This window comes from Planococcus citri, chromosome 4 (genome assembly GCF_950023065.1).
Source record: "Planococcus citri chromosome 4, ihPlaCitr1.1, whole genome shotgun sequence".
NCBI classification, from domain to species: Eukaryota; Metazoa; Arthropoda; class Insecta; order Hemiptera; family Pseudococcidae; genus Planococcus; species Planococcus citri.
Genome location: NC_088680.1, coordinates 7279101 through 7302731, shown reverse-complemented (window position 1 = coordinate 7302731; position 23631 = coordinate 7279101). Strand labels below are relative to the sequence as shown.

The following is a 23631-nucleotide window of genomic DNA, read 5'->3' as shown; positions in this document are numbered from 1 at the left end:
TTTGCTAGCGAAAAACTGCAAGAAAATCGCTTACTTTTAGCGAGACAATTATTGCTGGCCACAAAAAGCGAGTAAATTGCTAGCAACTTATCAAAACGCGAATAAAACGCTAGCTTTTTGCTAGCATGTGGTCAACTGGGTTAGGGCGTTTTTGATAAGTTCATGAAGAAAATCTATGTTTTGACAATTATAACCGAAAACAGTGCAATTTTTTGGAAGTACCTACCCAATAATAGATAATAATCCGTCATAATTTTTCAAATCAGCGAACAGGGCCATTTCGCCTATCCTATCTGGAAATACACTTTGAAAATTGCAGATTTCAGTGAAAATTTGTATTTTAAACACATTTCCTCCTCAAATATCTCATACTTATTCATTAATTATTGCTAAATATTGGAAGAATTGGGCGAGAAGACAAATTCGACTTGACAATGTCACAGGGATTGATTTATAATTCACGCTTGTTTATAGCCCATTTCCTATCATCACGTGGGAGAAAGATGGCGTAAAATTAGAATCCAAGGATAACATTCATATAGTCGAATCTAGAAGCGTTGTTATAATAAACTCATTCAGACCGAAAGACCTTGGAAATTACACTTGCATAGTGCACAAAAATGACAAAATATATGAGAAGAATGAATTTACTGTAAACATTGGTGAGCACAGTGACCACATATTTTACTATCAAGTACCTACTTACTGTATGGAAAGTTTTGTACGCTGAGTTTGAATACTTGTGGAACACGTTGTTTTCCAGGCAAGCCCTATTTCTTCAAAACACCACTAGAAATGAATACCACCGTAAATGGATCTGCAGAATTTTACTGCGGTGCCGCAGATGGAGATTCAAGTTTCGGTTTAAAGTTAAACTGGATTTTCAACGGCAAGCCCATAGCTGAATGGCTCTTCAATAACACACATTATAAAATAGACTCTCTGTATGGAAAATCTATTCTTCGAATTGATGAAGTGAAAGACATTCATATTGGAAATTACGGCTGTAACGCCTCAAATATTTACGGATACGTGTACAAAGAGGCATACCTTTTTATAAAACCTGGTAAAATTGACGAATTACTGTAACTATACACATATTATATGTATTAAAATTGTTACGATTATAGATCCATTACGAATATCTTATTTAGTTTTTTGAAATATCAATACATTTCTGTTTGCCATTCTTCAGCTGAGCAGGTTAGAATCACGGATGAAAGCAAATCAATCCAAACAGTTGTAATTAAACCTAATGAGCCTTTCTACTGGACATGCCCTGTGGATGGTGTTCCTTCTCCTAAGGTCACATTCGCGAAAGGACATAAAGTAATAACAAATGATGATCATTATATCATTTCAAATGGTGGAAAAGTATTAGAGATTAGGTGAGTAGGTAAAAGGTACACACATTTAGAATGTTTCGAAGCTAATAATTTACAAAAACTCTATAACATTATCAGGATTTTTAAAATTAGCGCATATAAATGAAAAAAAGAATGCAAGATTTTGCTGTTAGGTACACGTAGGTATTTAATATTTAGTTTTATGCATTTTTGCAGAAATTTCAGTTACTTAGATTCAGGAAGATATGACTGTGAGGCTATCAACGAAATAACCCCTAGACCTGTCCATGTAGAATTTGACGTTATCTTTGAGAGCTGTGAGTATAACCAGTGAAACAATAATTTCTCAGAATCACATTTCTTTTACATTGTTTTCTATGCACCACACTGCGGCCGGAGTGAAAAACAGTAACTTGAAAAAAATTTAATCCAACTTCCATTTTCATAATTGTTAAGTAAATGTTTCCGGACAGGACGGAGGGAGGCGGGTTATTTTTTACCAGAATTTTTTTGCTGATATCAGCTGTTTTTTTTTCTAATGCACGTGGACAATCCAGTATCTGTGGTACAGGAAATTATTTAAAAGCGTAGAATGTCTATGTTAAAGTCCTGCTTTCGTCCATATTGTTGTTTTTTTTTTGGCCCAATCCGCACCAGATGGTAGTTCAGGTTGAACGTGTCATTGGGCTCATTGGGCGTCTTCTATGACGAATTATGGTGAGAAAAAACATTTCGATCAAAATTGTTGCTCTCTGTGAGCAGATAAATCAGTTTTTCTAATATTTTTGAGGGTCTTCCATCTGTATAAAAAATTCTGAAAAAATTGAGCATAACAATATCCGTTTGTTTTAGATGAAGATTCAACGTTGACACTTGAACAAGCACTCGATATAACCATTAATGCAAGTAAGTACTCGTATAAGCAAAACCAGACAAGTTATAGAGAAAAATTTAACAATTCCTAATTTTTACTCGAGGTATTCTGTTTTTTTTTTTTTTTTTTTTTTTTTTTTGGTACTTTTTACTCTCATAACCATTGATCACCTAACACCTAGGTATTTGTATATGGAACATTGATAGACCTATGTAGATCTTTGTGTCAATAAAGTTGAAAAATACTTATGAATATTGAGTATCTTGTAAATCTGTCATGTGTGTATCTACTTTGTAAATATAATGTACCAGATATACACTATGTACATTTTGGTTCTCTCTTTAAAATAATCCTTTTATGTGAAACATTGAATGGGTGGGGCAGTGATCAAAAGGGGTTGTTGAAGAAGTCGAAACGTAAACATAAGTTATTAACCTACACAATGATAAATTTCATTTTCACCCTACTGACAATATTTTTTCAAAAAACTGGAAAATCTACAAATTCGCTGGAGGCTCCACAGCGGTTCGAAAATATCACCAATCGACTCGAAGAGGTCGAAAACGGGATACAAACTAAATGTTGGCCTTTTTTACCAATTTGATCGACAATTTTTTTTTTTTTTTTGTGAGAAATGGGGCATGGAATTTTCAAACATCACTGCCAAAAAATCGATTTCAGTTCCTGAAACTATTGATGACGGTGTATGGGGTTAAAATTTTGCAAGAAACTCAAAATGTTTTGACTAAAATGTTGTTGGCAATTTTTGAAGAATGTTGTGCCATAAAATTAGGTCACCGTTTTAGAAATTTTTGTGAAAGTGTCGCGCGACCCACACGAAAAAAAAAAATATGGGTAATTTTTACTATTTCAGCATAGTAACCGGATCCCATTCAAAAATAATTATAGGGATTTTTACTATGAGATTAGTAGATAAATTTTACTATGAGAGTAATATGTAAAAAATGTTACCTAATTCTAGATAGAATGTATTTTTTGGCTGAGTAAAAATCACTATATTTTTGAATGGGACCCGGTTGCTATGCTGATATAGTACCTAATTTTTACTAAAAAATTTTTCCGCGCATGAAAGTGGGTTCCGCTGGAATTTCAAAAATTGTAATAAAAATATTTTTGACCATTATACTCAGCTGAAAAATGGTTCATAATCATGACTATGGAGACTTTTTGAGGGGAATAAGTCACGCGACCTATCGAAATCGGTTGAAATTTCGCGAAAAATTCAAATAAATATTTCGGTGAAAATGGTTTTTGAGAATTTCTAAAGAAATTCAAACCTCAAAATTGGTTCCCAATTTTTGAAATTTTTGAAAAAGTGTCATGCGATCTACACATTGAAATGAGTCATTCAAAAAAATTGAAATTCTCAAAAAAATTTTCATTGAGATTTCAGTTTTTCTCGTGAAATTTTAACCCTTTTTGATAGGTCGTGTGAGCACCCTCAAAACGCCTGAAATTCAAAAACTTACAATGAATCCTAAAACAATGGTACAGTGATACCTATCCTCTCTTATGTTTTTGGGGTCGCAGAATACGAATTTGACAATATTTTTTGTGGGGTGAGGGGTGAGGGGTGAGGGGGTAGAAACTTCAAAATTTGACAATATTGATGTGTGATATGTCGAAATGTATGTTTTTGAGGGTATAGATCACGAATCTGACAATATTTTTTTCGTAGGGTTGAATAGTGGGGGGGGGGTGAATGAGGTGAAAACGGCGAAAAATTCAAAATTTGACTATAATGAATGTCAAAATGTACCAAGTATGAATAATTCAACTGTAAGTAAGTATTTTTCATCAATTTACTCAATTTTAGTTTTTATAAAGTAATTATAGAGGTATAATTTATGTTAAAATCCCGTTTTTTGCCTGCTCTGTTGCATAAATTGGAATAGTGGCTGGTAATACTTAAGATAGTGTATTTCAAGATGTTAATTGCCATTTTTGCCCCAAAGTGCCCTGGCGACCTCCACAATCGATTATAGTGAAAAATCTTATTGAATTTCGTTGAAATGTTACAAATTTTTTCTTACTGGGACTTTAACAGCTTCCCAACAGAAAATTCTTCATCCCCCACCCTTCACCCCTTCTACACCTTAGAAAACGTACATTTTGACATATCACACATCATTATAGTCGTCGTTGTCGTTTCCTTATAAGCGGTAGGCCTATTGGCCTGTCTGCTGTGGTGTGGAACCTGTTGAGGATGAGCCTGAGGTATCAGTGAGTTTCCTCCTTGGTCTCCCTCTGCTTCTTTTCCCCGTTGGTGTATATTGGAGGACCTGTTTTGGTGATCTTGTTTCCTCCATCCTTTTGACATGATTTCTCCAATCTTTCCTATACCTACTTTTTTATCTTTTTCATGACTGGCATCACTCCGAGATCTGCTGTTATTTTCTCAGATGGGACTCTTGTCTCTGAGAGTCACCCCTGCCGTTCTCCTCATGAACTTCATCTCGCAGCTCGGGAGTAATAAGGTCACATCTCAAAAAAAAAGATTTTGATGTTTTTGCATTTTTGGGGTTTGCATGACCCCCTGCAACCAAAAATAACACTTTGAGTCGGGTATGCTGCTTAGATCATGTAAAAAATGCAAAGGGCCTAACTCAAAATTTCTACAACATTGCAAGTTGTTTGGAGTTATAAGGTCACATCTCAAAAAACTCCTCTTTCTTTGAGTAAAATTCGCACATACAAAGTGTCAGAAAACAGTTTCGATAGTTTTGAACGTTTTTAAGATGTAAAATGATCACAAGGAGTGTATTTTTGGTAGGTTTGTTCCAAAACAAAAAATTTTCAAACTAGAACATTTTTCAGGAAAATTAATTTGCATAATATACATATATTGAAATTTTAGTTTTTTGAGAAAAACTCAAAAACTAAGCACTCTAGAAAAAAACTAACGACATTATGTCGATTGGAAATTTAATTCTCTACAAATTTGAAATCATGAAATTTTTTTTGGACGCTTTTTTCCGCCTCCAGATCACTTTTTATGAAAGGTTATAACTCAAAATGTTTTCCAAACATTGAAATATTTCCTCTCTAAAAGTTTATTTTTCAAAATATTCTTATGCTAAATGAAGGTAGGATACCCAATCTTCAAAATGACATGCTATTCATTCCTCACAATTGATTATAAGTTGATGAAAATAATGAATCAAGTTTTTTAAAAAAAAGAAAATCACTCTCCTTTAAAATTTCACTTTTTTGAGATGTGACCTTATTACTCCCGAGGTGCGATCTCAGCTGCAGTTATTCTTCTTTTATCAGATTTCTTCAGTGCGCAAACCTCGCTTCCATAAGTCATCATTGGTATTGCTAGGGTATTGTACACCTTCAGTCTTGTTTCTTTTCGCACCTTACTGCTTCTCAGGATCCTATTTATCAGTCCTGTGACTCTCAGGAACTTTGCAATCTTTCCACCAACATCTACTTCTCCCTGGTATGATATCGTGTTTCCCAGGTATTTGAAATTATTGACCTGTTTAATGATTTTTCCGTTTATTACAATATTGCTTCTTACTGGTTCCTTTCCTTTGAAGGCCATTGTTTTTGTTTTCTCTGCTGATATTCTCATATCATACTTTCCTGATGGCTTTGTTAGATTGTACATTGATCTCTGTAGGTCATCTTCCGTTTTGGCTAGTACTGCTTGATCATCTGCGAAAAGTACTGTTGATATTTCCTGTCTTCTGTCTGTCTTGATTCCTTTTGGCTTCATTTTCTGCCATTCTTTCACCATGTGATCCATGTACAATATGTTGAATAAAACACAAGACAGTGAGCATCCCTGGTGAACTCCCTTGTTTATTTCTGCTTGTTCTGAGAGTTTATTTCCAATTCATACTCTTATTCTGGTGTTCTTATAAATGCTGTTTATTACCTTTCGCATTTTATATGTTATCTCTTCATCTTTTAGCACTTCAAACAGTTTTTTTCTATTGACCCTATCATATATGCTTTTTCCAGGTCTATAAAGCACAGTATTCGATCCTTTTTTCCATCAGTAGTTTTACTGTAAAACTTGCATCAATGCATGATCTTCCTTTTCTGAATCCGTTTTGACTTTCTGACATCTTTTCTTCCGCATGGTCTGCAAATCGTTTTGCCAGTATTTTTGCATATATCTTGTAGCAGGTGTTGAGTAGACTTATTCCTCGGTAGTTTTTCAGGTTTGACATATCACCTTTCTTGAACAGTGGTATTACAATTATTGCTGTTTTGAATTCTTCAGGTACCTTTTCTTCTTGGTACATCCTATTTAGGAATTCCAGCAGTCAAATTTTGAATTTTTCACCGTTTTTACCCCCTTCACCCCCCACCATTCGCCCATACGAAAAAAATATTGTCAGATTCGTGATCTATACCCTCAAAAACATACATTTAGACATATCACACTTCATTATTATCAAATTTTGAATTTTTCACCCCTTCATCCCCCACTATTCACCCATACGAAAAAAATATTGCCAAATTCGTGATCTACAACCTCGAAAACATACCTACATTTCGACGTATCACACATCATTATAGTCAAATTTTGATTTTTTCACCGTTTTTACCCCCTTCACCCCCACCATTCAACCCTACGAAAAAAACATTGCCAGATTCGTGATCTACACCCTCAAAAAACATACATTTCGACATAGCACACATCAATATTGTCAAATTTTGAAGTTTCCACCCCCCTCACCCCCCCTACAAAAAAATAATGTCAAATTCGTATTCTGCGACCCCAAAAACATAAGGGAGGATATCACTGTACCATTGTTTTAGGATTCATTGTAAGTTTTTGAATTACAGGCGTTTTGAGGGTGCTCACAGCCCACTGTGGGTCGCATATATGGTCACATTGTTGAAATGTCATACACATTCATACAAATTTTTCCGCTCAAAATTTTCATGAAATGCTCAAAAAAAATTTTCATTGAGATTTTCGTTTTTATCGCGAAATTTCAACACAGTTTGATAGGTCGCACGGTCACTTCGTCAAAATGTCATACTCTCATACAATTTTTGCAGCTCAAAAATTTCACGAAATGCTCAAAAAAATTTTTTATTGAGATTTTCGTTTTTCTTGAAAAATTTTAACCCACTTTGATAGGTCGCACGGTCACGTTGTCGAAAAGTCATACAGTCGACTTTTTTCATGAAATGGCCCGCGGATGCGTAACTTTGAAAATTCACCGCGGGTCATTGTGCCGGCCGTTTTGGACAATGGTGGTCTCTATCAGCGTGGGATGAATGGATGCAATCATGTTGGTGCGTATTTATTGTCCCGAAGGCCTTATTACTTCCACAATGGCGTTTTTGTGTGAAAAAGTGTCAAAATTGGCAAAAAATTGCCTTTAAACAACTCTGGAAGGCAACTCTGCCGGAGCCCACTCAAAAAAAAATATATCTATACTCGGGAGAGTGTTCTCTACCAAATTAAAAAAAAATTTTGTCCCTCCCCAACTTCGAAAAATGGGGGTTTTGAGGCTCCAGCTTCCTATTGTGCCGACCAAAAAATCCGAAATGTCCACTTTCTTGAATGCTAATGAGATACTAACAAAAAGCCTACTCTTTTTTTTGTCCCCAAAAACTGCCCACTCAAATGACACTTTTTTGCACTTGGACTGTAGACTAAAGAGTTTGATGAAGATGAAAAAATTGTGATAGGTAGCTGCCTACATTTCTTTTATCGTTTAAGAAATAATTCGACGAAATAAACAAATTAAATGACGCACGAATTGCGTATTCATTCCAAGTCAAAATAATGACGAAAATGAAAAACTATCCTAATATTGGAAACCTGCAAAAAAAAAAAAAAAAAATCGAAGCAGAATCGAAGAATCCAAACCCAAAACCGAGCATATTATACAAAAATAATGACCTTGGGACCCTCCAAAAAAAGTCAACACAGGTTCCTCGTTGGTTCCCGCTAATGCAGTTGTGCACGATTGAAAATAACTGAGTTTCGCGACAGATCACTATTACATTACAAATACACATCTCGCTTTCATATTACATTTTATTTAATTTTTGCACTAAACCGGTTTTTTAATATTTATATCGTTGCTCTATTAGGAAAAGGTCGTAACTACATGAAAGTTGATTTCTCAGAAAACGCATTTTAATTTTTAAAGAGCATTCTATCAAGTACACTTGATAGTTTTAGATGAGGTAAGAGAACATTTGGTTATTGCAATCATTTTCCTGCTAATTTTCAAAATAAACATCCTGGTAGCACTGATTTTTCATTTTTTTATTTGAGGAACTCTGAACTGAAAAAAGTAAAATTCAACAAAGGAACTTTCCCCTTAAGTCAAGCTTTTTTCATCAAAAGCCCATAAGAAATACACAGGAACGATATCCTTAAGGTGATGAGGTTGATTTTCTGCAATTTGTCAGTGAAATGACGTGAAATTATTTGTTTATAATGACTTTTCTTACCAACAAATTACAAAAATCAAAAGAAATAGGTTCAATCTGAGAAACAATATCATTTAGAACCTTTTCATTGTAATGGTTTTGAAAACATGTATTTAAAACCATTTGTTTTCGGCTATTACGAGAACAAAAAACATCGAAATTCAATTTCAAGTGTTGCATCATGTAGAGGACAAAATTCTCTTTCCAATGATACCACTATCTCATTTTTTATAAAAATTGTAGTTACGACCTTTTCCTAATAAAGCAACGATATGTTTGTTCGAGGTCTCGCATGATTTTAAATAATAGGTAGGTATGGTTCAAACTATAAAGTAAGCCCAAACCTAACCCACACATTTACGAATTATTTGCTGTAGCCGAATACACTCGTGTAAACCCATACATTATTTGTTTTATTTTACGGCTACAGTCTTACTCCATGATGCAAGGTGGAGTGTAGTCATCTTGCTCCGGAGTGTAATTAGATAAGACCGTTACCACAATCTAGTGTCTGCATGGTTAAAGTCCGATAAAAATAATTTATTTTACATAGTTTGTTTTGTGCCTAATGATTTTTTATTCGATTCGCGTTTTCAATCGTTTTTGTTGAATATTTAAAAGGTAAGTTCATAGCTCAATATACGATTATTTGTGGTGAAATATGCCCAAATAATTACCTAGTCAATGTGTTGATGATTTGTTCGTTTCAGGAATCCATTCTCATCGCGACGAAGCCTTTCGCTTTTCATAGAAAGTGACCAGGTTCAATCATAAAATGACGAAAGAGTTTTCTTTACTTTTCTACCTGTTGGTAATGGTGAATTCGAATTTGTGGCAAAACGATACAACAAACCGAGAGAAACACCAGCTTATGCCCCCAGTTTTAGAATACGAACCAGATAATGAAGTTTACACCTATTATGTTGATTCAACCATATTCCTCCCCTGTCTTGCCAAAGGGCAAGAAAGATCACAGGAGTAAGTGATTCTATGTATACCTAAGTAGATAAAAAAATATGCTCATTTATATTTCTTTTTTTTTTTTTTTGCGAGAACTGGGCAGAAAATTCTGCACTTGGAACACCCATACAAAACATGGATAAGAAGCAGGTGTACACTACGAATTGAATTCTTTGCTATTACACGTGTAATTATCAACTTTTGTTTTCAGAAAAACGCCTTGGGTTTCTTGGTGGACTAAAAATGGTGAAAATATTACTTCAAAGAACGTTTTGATTGGTCAATACTCCAAAACTGACCATAAATACGGCTTAAAAATACCAAGCGCTCAGCGATATGATGCTGGTAAGCTTCATATACTTACGTACTCACTAGTACAGTACTCACCTATCTAATTTTGAAAACAATACAATCTAAATAAAAATTTCAAATATACGAAAATTCAATGATTTAACTGAAACAAAAATAAGTACATACTTACTATAAAAACAAAATTCTTCTGGTTGTTCTCATGATGAAGAATTGCAACATTTTATTCATAATTATTTTCATATCATCGCATATACCATAAGCTTGTACATACCAACCTATAATTGGAAACTTACAGATAATTTACATTTCATAGGTCGTTATCAATGTTTTGTCTCGAATGGAGTCGGTGTTACGATGTCCAATTTTGTTGAGGTCAGATATATTGAAATACCTCAAAAGAGTACTGAAAAACGGAGAGTAGGTGCCATCGAAGGACAGCCATTTATTCTGAGCTGTGAACTTCCACAGGAGTTGGTGAACGATGAAAACAGTTACTGGATTCGAAAAGTAAGCACTAGAAAATTCATGTACCTGCTTAATTCTTGTACAGTACACTTTGCCCACTTAATGATTTCGTTCAAGCTGAACGTGCATATCTAATCTGCAAATTGATTATCTGCATAGGTACAATTTCATATATTAAAAAAATTTGGCATTATTTTTTAAAACGAACAAAAAAAGGTACTTACCTAGATACCTTTCATCAAATGGTCTGACATTATGACGATCGTTTTGTGAGCTCTTAATTCGGATTTGATTTGTGGTGATGGTTTTGTGCAGTGTTACGAATGATTCATCACGATATGTTTGAAATTCGAATTGGGCATCATTACTAACTTAGATTTATCGACATTACCTAAGTAACATTGCGAATCTTTCTCACCAAATAGTCCAAATACTCAATTAAGAATCAACCTCAAGAAATCTACAAAGAACCTCAGATAATCCCATTGCCAGATGGTAGTTTGTGGTTTTCGAGCATTTTACGCAGAGATGATTCCGTGAATAATGCTGAATCGCTTGGAAATTACTATTATTTCGTTTTTGGACGACAGTAAGTTCTGGATTCGTTGTTACGAATGCAAATGGATGCTTGACTGTGACGAAAAAACTTATATTTTGTTACCTTTGTCAGGAAAGGAATTTGTGAAACGGTGTTGAAAGTACAGACATCATCTAACGAAGTTGCTCCTAGCGATCCTATAAGGCGATTCGTGAGCCAAAGAAATATAATTACTGAAAAAGGTGCCAGGGTGAAGTTGTTCTGCGTTTATGGAGGAAAGTAAGTTTATGAACTCTTGCGAATAAAAAAATACCATAAAATTAAAATTGAAGTCAGAGCAATATTCACTTACAATTCTCACATTCTTTTCATTTGAACACGTTTCCACAATGCTTGGTGCAAAAAAAAATCCTTCAAAATGAAAATATCGCAAGTAAAAACTTACAAAAAATCACCAAGAATGGGCAAATTACCCAACAATTGTTCAGAAGTCTAACTCAAAATCAGTAATTGTAAAAAATACACATTTCAATTTCAATTTTCAAAAATTATAACAAAATTTTCTTCAAATCCAAAAAGTACCATACACACGTGTTCAACAAACCTTACTAAAATTCAAAAATGTTGAAAAAAATCCCAAAATTGTACTAAAAAGTCATCTAAGATTCGTTCTAGATCATGAAATTGGTTAAAAATTAGATGAAAGCGAATGAAAAAAAAGTGATTCCAAAAATAGCCGAATGATAAATTATACAATTATTTATATTGTTCAATAGAAATTACAAACTATAAAAAATTGACCAACTTAATCCGAACTTGGCTAGACAGTGAGAGGAAAAATATTTTCGGCTAAAATTGACCCATTAAGAGGGACAAATCGTTTGAAAAACATTTTTTTTGGCATTTTTGAAGGTCCTTTAAGTATTCTGATAAAAATATATTACACGTTGCTTGTGTATTTTATCTATAGATGTGATAAACGTAGACATAATTTTATTTACAAGTGGGTAGGTATAATTACACATTTTTTTTGGGTCAAAATTTTTCTATTTTTGAAGAGGTTTAGAAAAAAATGAACAGAAAAGGAAATCGAGAGGAAAAATGTAAAATTACAATGATTGATTTTAAAAATGGAAAAATCGGCACTTTTTAGACAAATTCTGACAAATGTTAGGACTTTTTGATAATTTCTGCAAGAGCTGTACATTCAGACTATTTCGGCTAACACAAGATTTTATCGACCATTTCAGGATAAAAAAATTTTTTTTGGATAACATTGTTGAAAAAAGGTCTTTGCCTATAATATTTTGTCAAAAAAGTAGAACTTGCTGACAACTTTCACAAAAAGCAGGAGTTTCAAGAATTTTGGCTAAAAGCAGAAGTTTTTTTTACAATAATTCATTTACAAGTATTTTGACAAAAAAACACACGTTTTTTTGGTTACTTATTGCAAAAAAAAAATTTGACGATGATTTGGCAAGAAACAGGACTTTTTAGGATAATTTTGGCAAAAGCAAGAATTTTTGCCAATTTTGGCAACGGGATTTTTTAACGGTGTTGGAAAAAAGCAGGAGTTCTTTTTTGGCAATTTTTACAAAAGTTAGGTTTAAAAGAAACAAAACCCCTATGTCAATGTTGTAGAAACGAACCCATGTCCATCCAACACATACTCTTCAACTGTCTTCAACTGACACAAAACAGACTTTCACTACAAATAAAAGAAAACCCCACTATTATCCTTCACGATCCCTCTGAAATACAAAAATTCATCTCCCTATAAAAAACACCAACCTCACAAACCAAATCTAACTCTCCTCCCTCAGTCTACGGGCGGGTGTAATCTTGTAATTATAAAGACCCCAAAAAAAAAATTCTGACAAAAACATAACAAGGACTTCTTAAGATAATTTTGGCAGAAGCAGGAATTTTCGAAATTTTGGCCACTAATTTGGTGACTTCTGCAAAAAATTTTAGGATTTTGACTTCACTTCAGAAAAACATACATATTTTTTGACAATTTTGGCAAAAGTTGGATTTCTTTTTATAATTTCTGCAAAAAAGGAACTTCTTCACAATTTTGACAAAAATGGGAATTTTTCAACAATTTGTTACATATTCTAGGGATAAGATTTTTTGAACATTTTTGATATAGGGGGGATTAGAATTAGTGATATTGAGGAATAGGGTCGACATCCCTCTATAGGTGGTTAAGTTAAGAAATATTCCCTAAGAGGGGAATATTTGCTATGTCCAGACTAGCTCAATTCGGACACTGGGGTAACTCCAATCCTCCAACTAGACATCATCAAAGAGGTGTATAAAACTAGAAATAAACCATACTTGTAAGGTGTACTGAATATGTTTATTCTAAGTAATCTACAGCACAAGTAATCATGGGTTTGGCAATTACGCAAATACGTAATTCCAAGGAAGATACACATGAAATTAACACAATTATGAAAAAATGGATAAACACATTTAATAATCATGCAAATTTATGGGGATCGCAAGATGTAACGCATTACACCTTGCTAATGGGCTATGCAAATTTACTACTTACTGACACTGCAGTTATTTCAGTCACTCATATCAACATGACTGAATCGAGTTAGAAAACGTTATTCGCAAATATTATTTAAGCAACATTTTTAGAGTTATTTATAAAGAGTTCTTCGCAGTATTCGCAGTATTCACGGAATTCGAGTAATTTAGATGAATTATTCCCAGCATCGCGAGTACCAGGAACAATTCAATGTTAGAAACCAAAAGTAATTAATTTAGATTATTTACGTTAAAAGGTTGAAGTTTCCACGCTAGAAGTGGTACAAACGGTAAAGGAAAGACACAGGCGAGATGCCTGTGCGTTTATCATCTTAATATGTAGAAAAAGATCGACACATTAACTGGGTGACTTAGCTCCAGAGAGCCTGGGATTCCAATGCTAAGTACAGAGATAGATTTTTCGCAATGTACCTGTTAGCTACCTGAGATACATCGCTCCTATAGGACCACCTACTTTACCATACTTCCAGTACCGTAAGCGGGTGATATTTGGCAGGTTTTTCTGGAGGTTTTCAACTTTGACGCGCTGTGTAGGTTGTATAATTGAAGATAACATAGGCAAATATATGCTTAAAATGATCGTCTATGTTAGTAGAGTAGAATGGGGGTGCCAACTTACCCCCAGAGTTGACGGTATTAGCGTGCGGAGACCTCGCGCAAAAACTGCCAAATTAGACGGCGATGGGGATATTTGGCACTACATGATAATCTGGTGTAATCTGGTGGGTCACGGTGGGTAATTTGGCATTTTCAACACGAAAATCACACGTTTTCAACTAAAAAACCAACTACAGCGAGTGTTGGTACCAATATAACTTCAACTTCATGTATACCATTAGAAAGAGGATAAAATTCTGCGTATGAAAATGTAACGCTCGCCAATGTAACTTTTCACCAGTTTGGTCAGTAGAGGTAACTTTCCAAGGTGACTTTTTGAATAACAATTAACATCATTTCAAAATTTTACTCTCAATTTCCTTAAAATGCATCTCGAAAAGCGGTATTCGTTCTAAATTATCATTTGTGGACTTGGGAAGCCTAGACTGTGTGATAGCACTCTGCTGGGTGTTAATCAGTCCCACAGTATGCAATAATATTGCTCCGTATGAGAGACTGCCAAATTACCCCCGGACTGCCAAATATCACCCGCTAACGGTATAAGGGTGGTTCTTTAGAAGAGGGAGAATCAATCGCGGACAGATCGCGCATTTCTCATCATATGGATGATTATCATCATTTCCCCTCTTACGGTGAATTTATAAGAACATCGCGTATTTCTACTTAAAGGGTTGATGATCTTAATATACCCTAAGGCAAGAAATACGCGAATAACTGCTAAGCAGTCGGGCCACGCTTGTACCTTACATTTTTGCAAAAAACAGGACTTTTTGGCAATTTTGACAAAAGTTGGAATTTTTTTTGATAATTTTTGTAAAAAAAGAAACTTCTTTACAATTTTGACAAAAATCGGTATTTTTCAACAATTTGGTATTCTCGGGATACAATTTTTTGAACATTTTTGCAAAAAACAGGACTTTTTGGCAATTTTGACAAAAGTTGGAATTTTTTTAAATAATTTCTGTAAAAAAGAAACTTTGATAAATAATAATTGTTAGCCCTATCTGTACCGTAAGTGAAGATCCAGATAGGGAGTGAATGATACGTAGCAACACTAACAATAAGTACACTGCGATTGGGGTTATCACAGAGAGCAGTTTACCTAGTGAGTTCCCTAACATGTAATTGAAAGATGAGCAAAGCTACCAAACAACACTTACCCCAGCTAGGCGCGTGCTTAGAGTACCATAACACGATTAATTATCATGAAAGAAGTCTAAAGAACAAAATATGCGGTTGCACTTCAAACTCGTATTACACAAAATAAATACAATGTAATCTGGCGAATTACAAGGATAGGTATGACTTAACACAACTAAAACTTAGTCAAAATAAACAACTAAATCTATTGAAAAACCATTTTAACCCAGGGCCTGAGCTCCCAAGAATTTACTGGTACTATTAACTTGTCAGCTCGCGACTCTTGTTGTTGTACAACTGCGACAAGTCTAGGTAGTTGATTTGGCTACTTGGCCAAAAGAATACCTTGACCACGCCTATTGTTACCTAATTGGTGAAGGGTTGACATTAGTGAACACATATCGCACCTCGGGAGTAATAAGGTCACATCTCAAAAAAGTGAAATTTTACAGGAGAGTGATTTTCTTTTTTATAAAAACTTGATTCATTATTTTCATCAACTTATAATCAATTGTGAGGAATGAAAAGCATGCCAATTTGAAGATTGGGTATCCTACCTTCATTTAGCATAAGAATATTTCGAAAAATAAACTCTTAAAGAGGAAATATTTCAATGTTTGGAAAACATTTTGAGTTATAACCTTTCATAAAAAGTGATCTGGAGGCGGAAAAAAGCGTCCAAAAAAAATTTCATGATAACAAAATTGTAGAGAATTAAATTTCCAATCGACATAATGTCATTAGTTTTTTTCTATAGCGCTTAGTTTTTGAGTTTTTCTCAAAAAACTAAAATTTCAATATATATGCAAATTAATTTTTCTGAAAAATGTTCTATTTTAAAAATTTTTTGTTTTGGAACAAACCTACCAAAAATACACTCCTTGTAATTATTTTACATCTTAAAAACGTTCAAAACTATCAAAACTGTTTTCTGACACTTTGTATGTGCGAATTTTACTCAAAGAAAGAGGAGTTTTTTGAGATGTGACCTTATAACTCCAAACAACTTGCAATGTTGTAGAAATTTTGAGTTAGGCCCTTTGCATTTTTTACATGATCTAAGCAGCATACCCGACTCAAAGTGTTATTTTTGGTCGAGGGGGGTCATGCAAACCCCAAAAATGCAAAAACATCAAAATCGATTTTTTTTGAGATGTGACCTTATTACTCCCGAGGTGCGATATATTGGCATATATTGGTAGTGGCTTTAAGGCATATAATTCCTACTCTTACAACTTCTTTACAATTTTGACAGAAATTGGAATTTTTCAACAATTGGGTATTCTCCCGCATAGCCCTTGACAAAAGTATTAGCATGATTTTACATGATTGTTGATTGAAAAAAGTCGGAACATTATCCATAATGGGGTTAATCTGACTATGTTTAAGGTAACTGATTAAAATTTGACACTATTTTCAAAAACTATGATGAAAATGCTGATGGTTGTCATTGCTGTCTACACTTGTATCTACAGTCATGTGCAAGATTTCAATATATTGTAGATACCTTTGTAGACTCATGATCAATATTGAATTTCAGGTTGTCTTGTTGATCCGAAGTTGATGTCGACTATAAGATCGACAAAAGCATCTACAAAATTTTGATCTTGTATAGTTACTCTTGTTGATCTAATAATCATCATCAACTTTGACATCGACAAGACAACCTGGATTTCAATATCAATTATAGGGTCTACAAAAGTATCTACAAGATGTTGTAATCAAGTAGATACTTCTGTAGATCTTGTAATCGATATCAACCATCTGGTTAATATTGATGAGGAAGATAATCTCGATTACAAGATCTATAAAATATTTTTAGAAATTTTGAAGTGTTGCCGACTCATTTGTCAATGTCTGAGTCGACAATACAATAAGAAAAATTTTCTAAGTCCAGAATAAGATGGACTGAATATTCATTTAAGGCCTCTCCACTCAACAGCGGCAATGGACTGGTGGTAAGAGAATGTGACAGAAGTGAGTGGCAACCTACCTTCAATCCCTACCCAGGGCAACTTTTTTTCTTTCAAAAAAATTTTTTAGGGTGAAATATTTTTGAGAATAATTTTACTTGAATCATAAAAGGAGTTTTGGGCATATTTATCACATTTTCAATCAAAATTTGCTTCTTTTGGACTCAAAAAAATGACACCAATGTTGAGACCTTGGTGAGACAAAAAATGAAGGGAGATGACAGATGATTTTGATATCAACTTCTCACTCGTCATTTATTGACATTGGTGTCAACAAATGTCGTGTCGACAAGTGACGGATTAGAGAGCTTGTCTCTTGGCCATTTGGCCATCTACAGGGGTTTTTGTTCATTTTTACAAAAAATATTAGGGCTTTTTTGATAACGTCAGAAGAAAATGTATTTTTTGACATATAGCCAAAAACAGTGCTTTTTTCAGAAGTTCTCAACAATAATTCATCTGCGAACAGGGTCATTTCGCCTACTTTATCTGGGAAATATACTTCGCAAATTGCATATTTCAGGGAAAATTTGTCTTTAAACACATTTCCTACTCCAATATCTCCTATACTTACTTATTAATCATTGCTAAATATTGGAAGAATTGGGCAAATTCGACTTAACAATGCTATGGTGATTGATTTATAATTCATGCTTATTTATAGCCCATTTCCTATCATCACGTGGGAGAAAGATGGCGTAAAATTAGAATCCAAGGATAACATTCATATAGTCGAATCTAGAAGCATTGTTATAATAAACGTATTCAGGCAGAAAGACGTTGGAACATACACTTGCAAAGTGCACAAAAATCACACAATATATGAGAAGAATGAATTTACTGTAAACATTGGTGAGCACAATGACCACATATTTTACGATTACTTACTTTATGGAAATTTCTGTACACTGGGTTTGAATACCTGTGGAACACGTTGTTTTCCAGGCAAGCCATATTTCATCGAAACACCACAAGAAAAGAATACTACCTTAAATGGATCTGCAGAATTTTATTGCATTGCCGCAGATGGAGATTTCAGTTTTCGTTTAAGCTATACTTGGATTTTCAACGGCAAGCCCATAGCTGAATGGCCTTTCAATGTAGACTACAAAATAGACTATCAGTATGGAAAATACACTCTTCGAATTGATGTAGTGAAAGATATTCATATTGGAAATTACGGCTGTAACGCCTCAAATATTCACGGATATGTGTACAAAGAAGCATACCTTTTTATAAAACCTGGTAAAATAGACTGTATATACCTACACATTTAAATTATTGATTAGGTTCATTACGAATATCTGCGTTTCTGTTTCCTATTCTTCAGCTGAGCGGGTTAGAATCACGGATGAAAGCAAATCAACCCAAACTGCTGTTGTTAACCTTCATGAGCCTTTCCAATGGGCATGCCCTGTGGATGGCGTTCCTTCTCCTACAGTTACATTCACGAAAGGATATGAAGAAATAATAAATAATGGTCATTATAGCATTTCAGACGGTGGAAAAGTATTGGAGATTAGGTGAGTAGGTATAATAGTAGGTGTACACATTGGAATCTTTCGAACCTAATCATTTACAAACTCTATAGCATTAAATTAGCGCCTAATGAAAAAAAAAAAAAAAAAAAAAAAATGAAATATGATACGGTGATACCTATAATGTTGCATTTTATGTATTTTTGTAGAGATTTCAGTTACCTCGATTCAGGAAAATTTGTGTGTAAGGCTATCAACGAAATAACCACTGAACCTGTCCGTGCAGAAATTTACGTTGTGTTTGACAGCTGTGAGTAAACCAAATCACTAGACCTATGAAACAATTTCTTATAATCGCCAAATCTGCAAAAAAAATAAATAAATAAATAACTGTACCTAGCACATAACTACATATCGTCTGTATAAAACACATGATGATTGTTTTCAAATAGGATGGTTGTGTAGCACTATGACAGCATTATGTGTAGACACCTGTTTGAATCTACAGTGCTCTTCACGTGCTAATGTGAATGCGTTGAATACATTAATTTATAATACCTAGTTTGAGCAATCATAGAGGTAGATTATGTATCCAAAAACAGTTTGACATTTTTGGACAATTGTTGTTTGCAAAAATTTGTCATATTTTTCAATTTGAGTTAGCCATATTTGGCAGTTCTCGTTTATGAAATCAATGTAGGTATATTTAAAACATCTTGCGCAGTTCGCAAGATCAACCGACTTTGCTCTAAATAACCCCCAGCAATTTACCAACATTTACCTCAGTAATTTACCAGACATTACCTCAAAATTTACCAATTTACCAAAATTTACGGAACTACCAAAATTTACCAATTTACAAAAATTTACCAATTTACCAAAATTTACAGATTTACCAAAATTTACCAATTTACCGAAAATAACCCCAGCGAATTACAAACATTTACCTCAGTAATTTACCAGACATTACCCATTAATTTACCAATTTTCCAACTTTCCAAAAATTACCCCAGCAATTTACCAACATTTACCTCAGTAATTTACCAGACATTACCCCACTAATTTACCAATTTTTTATTACCCCAGTAATTTACTTCCAAAGGTTGACACAATAATTCAACAAAATAAATTACCCCACTAATTTAACAATACCAAAAATTACCACAGCAATTTACTAAAATTTACCAATTTACCAAAAATTACCCCAGTAATTTACCAAAATTTTCAACCAACTTTGGCGAAAAACTGAAAATTACCCCAGTAATTTACGAAAATTTACCAATTGGAATACCAATTTACCAAAAATTACGCCATTAATTTACCAAAACAAAAATTACCCAAGCAATTTACCAAAATTTTCGACCCACTTCAATTACGAGTAATTCTCCAAAAATAACAATCATTTTATTTACTAAAAATGAATATTACTTAATTCACACAAAAAAAAAATTATCAAAAGTTACTGGCTATTTACCAAAAAATTAATGTTTTTTGTTAAAACAAAAATTACACTAGAAATTTTTGAAAAATTTTGATTTTTTATGACAAAAAAATTTTGGACGAATAAAATTAACAAAAAAATTAACAAAAAATCGACAAAAAATTTCGCATATTGACTCGCGCGGGATTCGAACACCCGACCTCCGGCGCACCAATCCTCAACCTACACACCCTAACCACCCCGTCTGTTTGTTGGGGGTGGGCCGTTTGCGAGATATAAGGGTTTACACAAATTTCAGCTTATCCATAACGTTGAAACACACTTAAACGTTCATATCTCATAAGCGGCTGAATCGATTTCGACCAAATTAAAAATTTCTCTAGTTCAGTATCAAAGCAATATTTTGCCATCATCAGTTTCGACTTAAAGTTCGGAGCTTTTGAGTTCAGCGTGACACAAATTTATACATAAATTGATATATGAATACACGTACCTAGTACCTTGTGGTGCCCGGGTCTTTTATGGTAATTGTGGTGCCCGCGTACATAGAGGATCACATATATAGGTATGTATGATAAAGGTGTTCTGGTGCAGTTTGGATTTTTCATCATAGTTAGTCATAGAGGTGCCCGATACATAAACTTGGTACTTGTGGTGCCTACCTCAAAAATTTTTTTATCACCTTAAAGTGCATTTCACTCGATTCTGCATCGTTTTATATAAAAAGACCTTGTGGTGCCCGATTTGGGCGCCACAAGCCCAAAACCGGGCACCACAATGACTACGTATACTTAAAACGGGCATCACAATGACTAAGTTTAAATCTATATCTATATAAATATATATATAAACTTATCTCGTTTTGCGTCATACGTCTTATCGTGATCAGCACACTTCAATTCGTCAAGAAAACCCACCCCCACCCAAATCTTCAACCATCATGACAAATACAATACCTTACTTTTCCGTTTCACGGCAAAGTCGGTAAAAACGGTGGATAGTGAGTATCTACCTTATAGAAATTTTGTTGTTTAATGTCAGCTTAGTTCATAAATTCATCAATAACACAAATGATAGGTTTCTGAGTGGAAATTTTAATGCGAAAATTTTCTTTCATTCAAAATAAACTTCACTCATTTTAATCATTGCCTTACAAAATGATGGTAAACTCTGTGGCGTGTATGTTTGTTGTGTATTTTGTGAAACAGTTACCTAGTATCTACTTGATAATTTTGTTTCAGATGAAGATTCAACGCTGAGTTTTCAAGAAACAATCCATAGAACCCTCAACAATTTTTAACTTTTACTCGAGATGATTTTTGTGTTGGTTTACTTACATGTACTTTTTATAATCAGTAGGTACTTGATAATTTTGTTTCAGATGAAGATTCAACGTTGAGTCTTCAAGAAGAAATACATAGAACAATCAACAATCATTAATTTTTACTCGAGATGATTTTTTTGTTGGTATACTTTTTATACTTAATCAGTACTTGATAATTTTGTTTCAGATGAAGTTTCAACGCTTAGTGTTCAACAAACACTCCATAGAACCATCTTCAACAGTCATTAGTTTTTACTCCGGATGATTTTTTTTTGGTTGGTACTTCTTATAATCACCTAACATCTACTTATCTACATGGAACATTAATAGATCTTGGTATCAATGAACTTAATACTCACAAGTACCTTGTAAATCTGTCAAGTATTTTGAAAATATACTTCTTTCTTATTTGAAGTTCTTAATTTTTGCTGTCTATAACACTGGATCTTTAATTCTGATAAAATACTTACAATTAGTTACAAGGGATTAGCTGCAAAAAAGCAATTTTTGAGCTAAAACGTATGTGCACATTATTATAATTTCGCACCTCGGGAGTAATAAGGTCACATCTCATAAAAGTGAAATTTTACAGGAGAGTGATTTTCTTTTTTTTTAAAACTTGATTCATTATTTTTATCAACTTATAATTAATTGTGAGGAATGAATAGCACCTCATTTTAAAGATCTGGTATCCTACCTTCATTTCGCATAAGAACACTTTGAAAAATAAAATCTTAAAGAGGAAATATTTCAATGTTTGGAAAACATTTTGAGTTAGAACCTTTCATTAAAATTGATGTGGAGGCGAAAGGAAGCGTCCAAAAAGAATTTCATAACAATAAAGTTGTAGAGAATTAAATTTCCAATCGACATAATGTCGTTAGTTTTTTTCTAGAGTGCTTAGTTTTTGAGTTTTTCTCAAAAAACTAAAATTTCATGATATGTGCAAATTCATTTTTCTGAAAAGTGATCAATTTAAAAAAACACTCACGCATTAAGCGTGAGAATACCGACTTTTCTGTAAATAAAAATATTTTACAAACGAATTGATTCGTTTTTTTTTTAAACAATTGTACAGCAATTGATTTGTTTACAATCGAATAGAATCATTTACAAACGATCGGGGATTGAACAAATTGATTAATTTCTAGGTGAATCACTCGCGAACGAGTTAATCAATAGTTACTGAATCATTCGCGAACGAATTGATTCGTATAAGTGACTCGTTCGCGAACGAATCGATTCATTTACTCAATTTTTGATGAATCATTCGCGAACGAATTGATTCGTATGAGTGACTCGTTCACGAACGAATCGATTCATTCACTCAATTTTTAATATATCATTCGCGAACGAATAGATTCGTATAAGTGACTCGTTCGCGAACGAATCGATTCATTCACTCCATTTTTGGTGAATCATTCACGAACGAATTGAATTATTTTTTGTGAATTATTCGCGAACGAATCAATTCATATGATTAATTTTTGGTAAATCATTCACGAACGAATTTATCAATTGTTAGTAAATCATTCGCGAACGAATATAGTTGATAAATTAGTCGCGAATGACTCGATTCATTGAATTATTTTTCGTGAATCATTCGCGAACGACTCGATTTATTCAATTTATTTTCGTTGAATTGTTCACGAACGAATTGACGGGTCTGTTAATCAATTGCCAATGAATCATTCATGTATTAATTTTTCATGAATCATTCGCGAACGAATCGAATTATTCGATTGATTTTTGGTAAATTATACAGGAACGAATTCGAAATAAGAAAATCGATAAATTTCAACATTTTCTGTCAAAAATCCATTTAATTAATTTTTGGTTAATTATTCGCGAATATATCGAGTAATTATCGAGTCCAAAATTGATCCGCGTACATTCGAAATAAAAAAATCGATAAATTCCAACATTTTCTGTCAAAAATCGTTAAAAAAATTTTTAAAAAAATTTGCTCCTGGGGTAAGATTTGAACCGTGTACCACTCGCTCACCAAGCCAACTCCTTCGCCACAGGTCCACCGTTGTACTTTTCCAAAATGCAATTTTAAAAGGTATACATGTTGACTACCTATTTGAAATAAGAAATTCGATAAATTTTCATTTCTATTTTCGTGAAATTGATCGATAAACGTATCGTTTAAACGTACA

At 33.6% G+C, this 23631-nt stretch overlaps 1 protein-coding gene and 1 long non-coding RNA gene across 2 annotated transcripts; both read left to right on the top strand.

The window, feature by feature from the left end:
- The first annotated feature begins 8931 nt into the window (after positions 1–8931).
- On the top strand, positions 8932–10612 carry LOC135843519 (uncharacterized). Its single transcript, XR_010558335.1, has 4 exons — positions 8932–9279; positions 9369–9636; positions 9830–9963; positions 10244–10612. It is a non-coding gene; the product is annotated as an uncharacterized LOC135843519 (long non-coding RNA).
- Positions 10613–10650: 38 nt separating this feature from the next.
- LOC135843561 (neuroglian-like) lies at positions 10651–18761 on the top strand. Its single transcript, XM_065361496.1, has 5 exons — positions 10651–10664; positions 11066–11212; positions 17891–18078; positions 18172–18471; positions 18557–18761. Exons 1-5 carry the CDS (start codon positions 10651–10653, stop codon positions 18751–18753), a joined length of 846 nt encoding a protein of 281 aa, XP_065217568.1. The 3' UTR covers positions 18754–18761.
- Positions 18762–23631: the final 4870 nt, after the last annotated feature.

Bases quoted from the DNA above. Each gene is read 5' to 3' on its own strand.
- LOC135843561 (XM_065361496.1), top strand. The intron at 11,213-17,890 runs GTAAGTTTATGA...GCTTATTTATAG, and splicing joins TTCTGCGTTTATGGAGGAAA to CCCATTTCCTATCATCACGT. The intron at 18,472-18,556 runs GTAAAATAGACT...CCTATTCTTCAG, and splicing joins ATACCTTTTTATAAAACCTG to CTGAGCGGGTTAGAATCACG.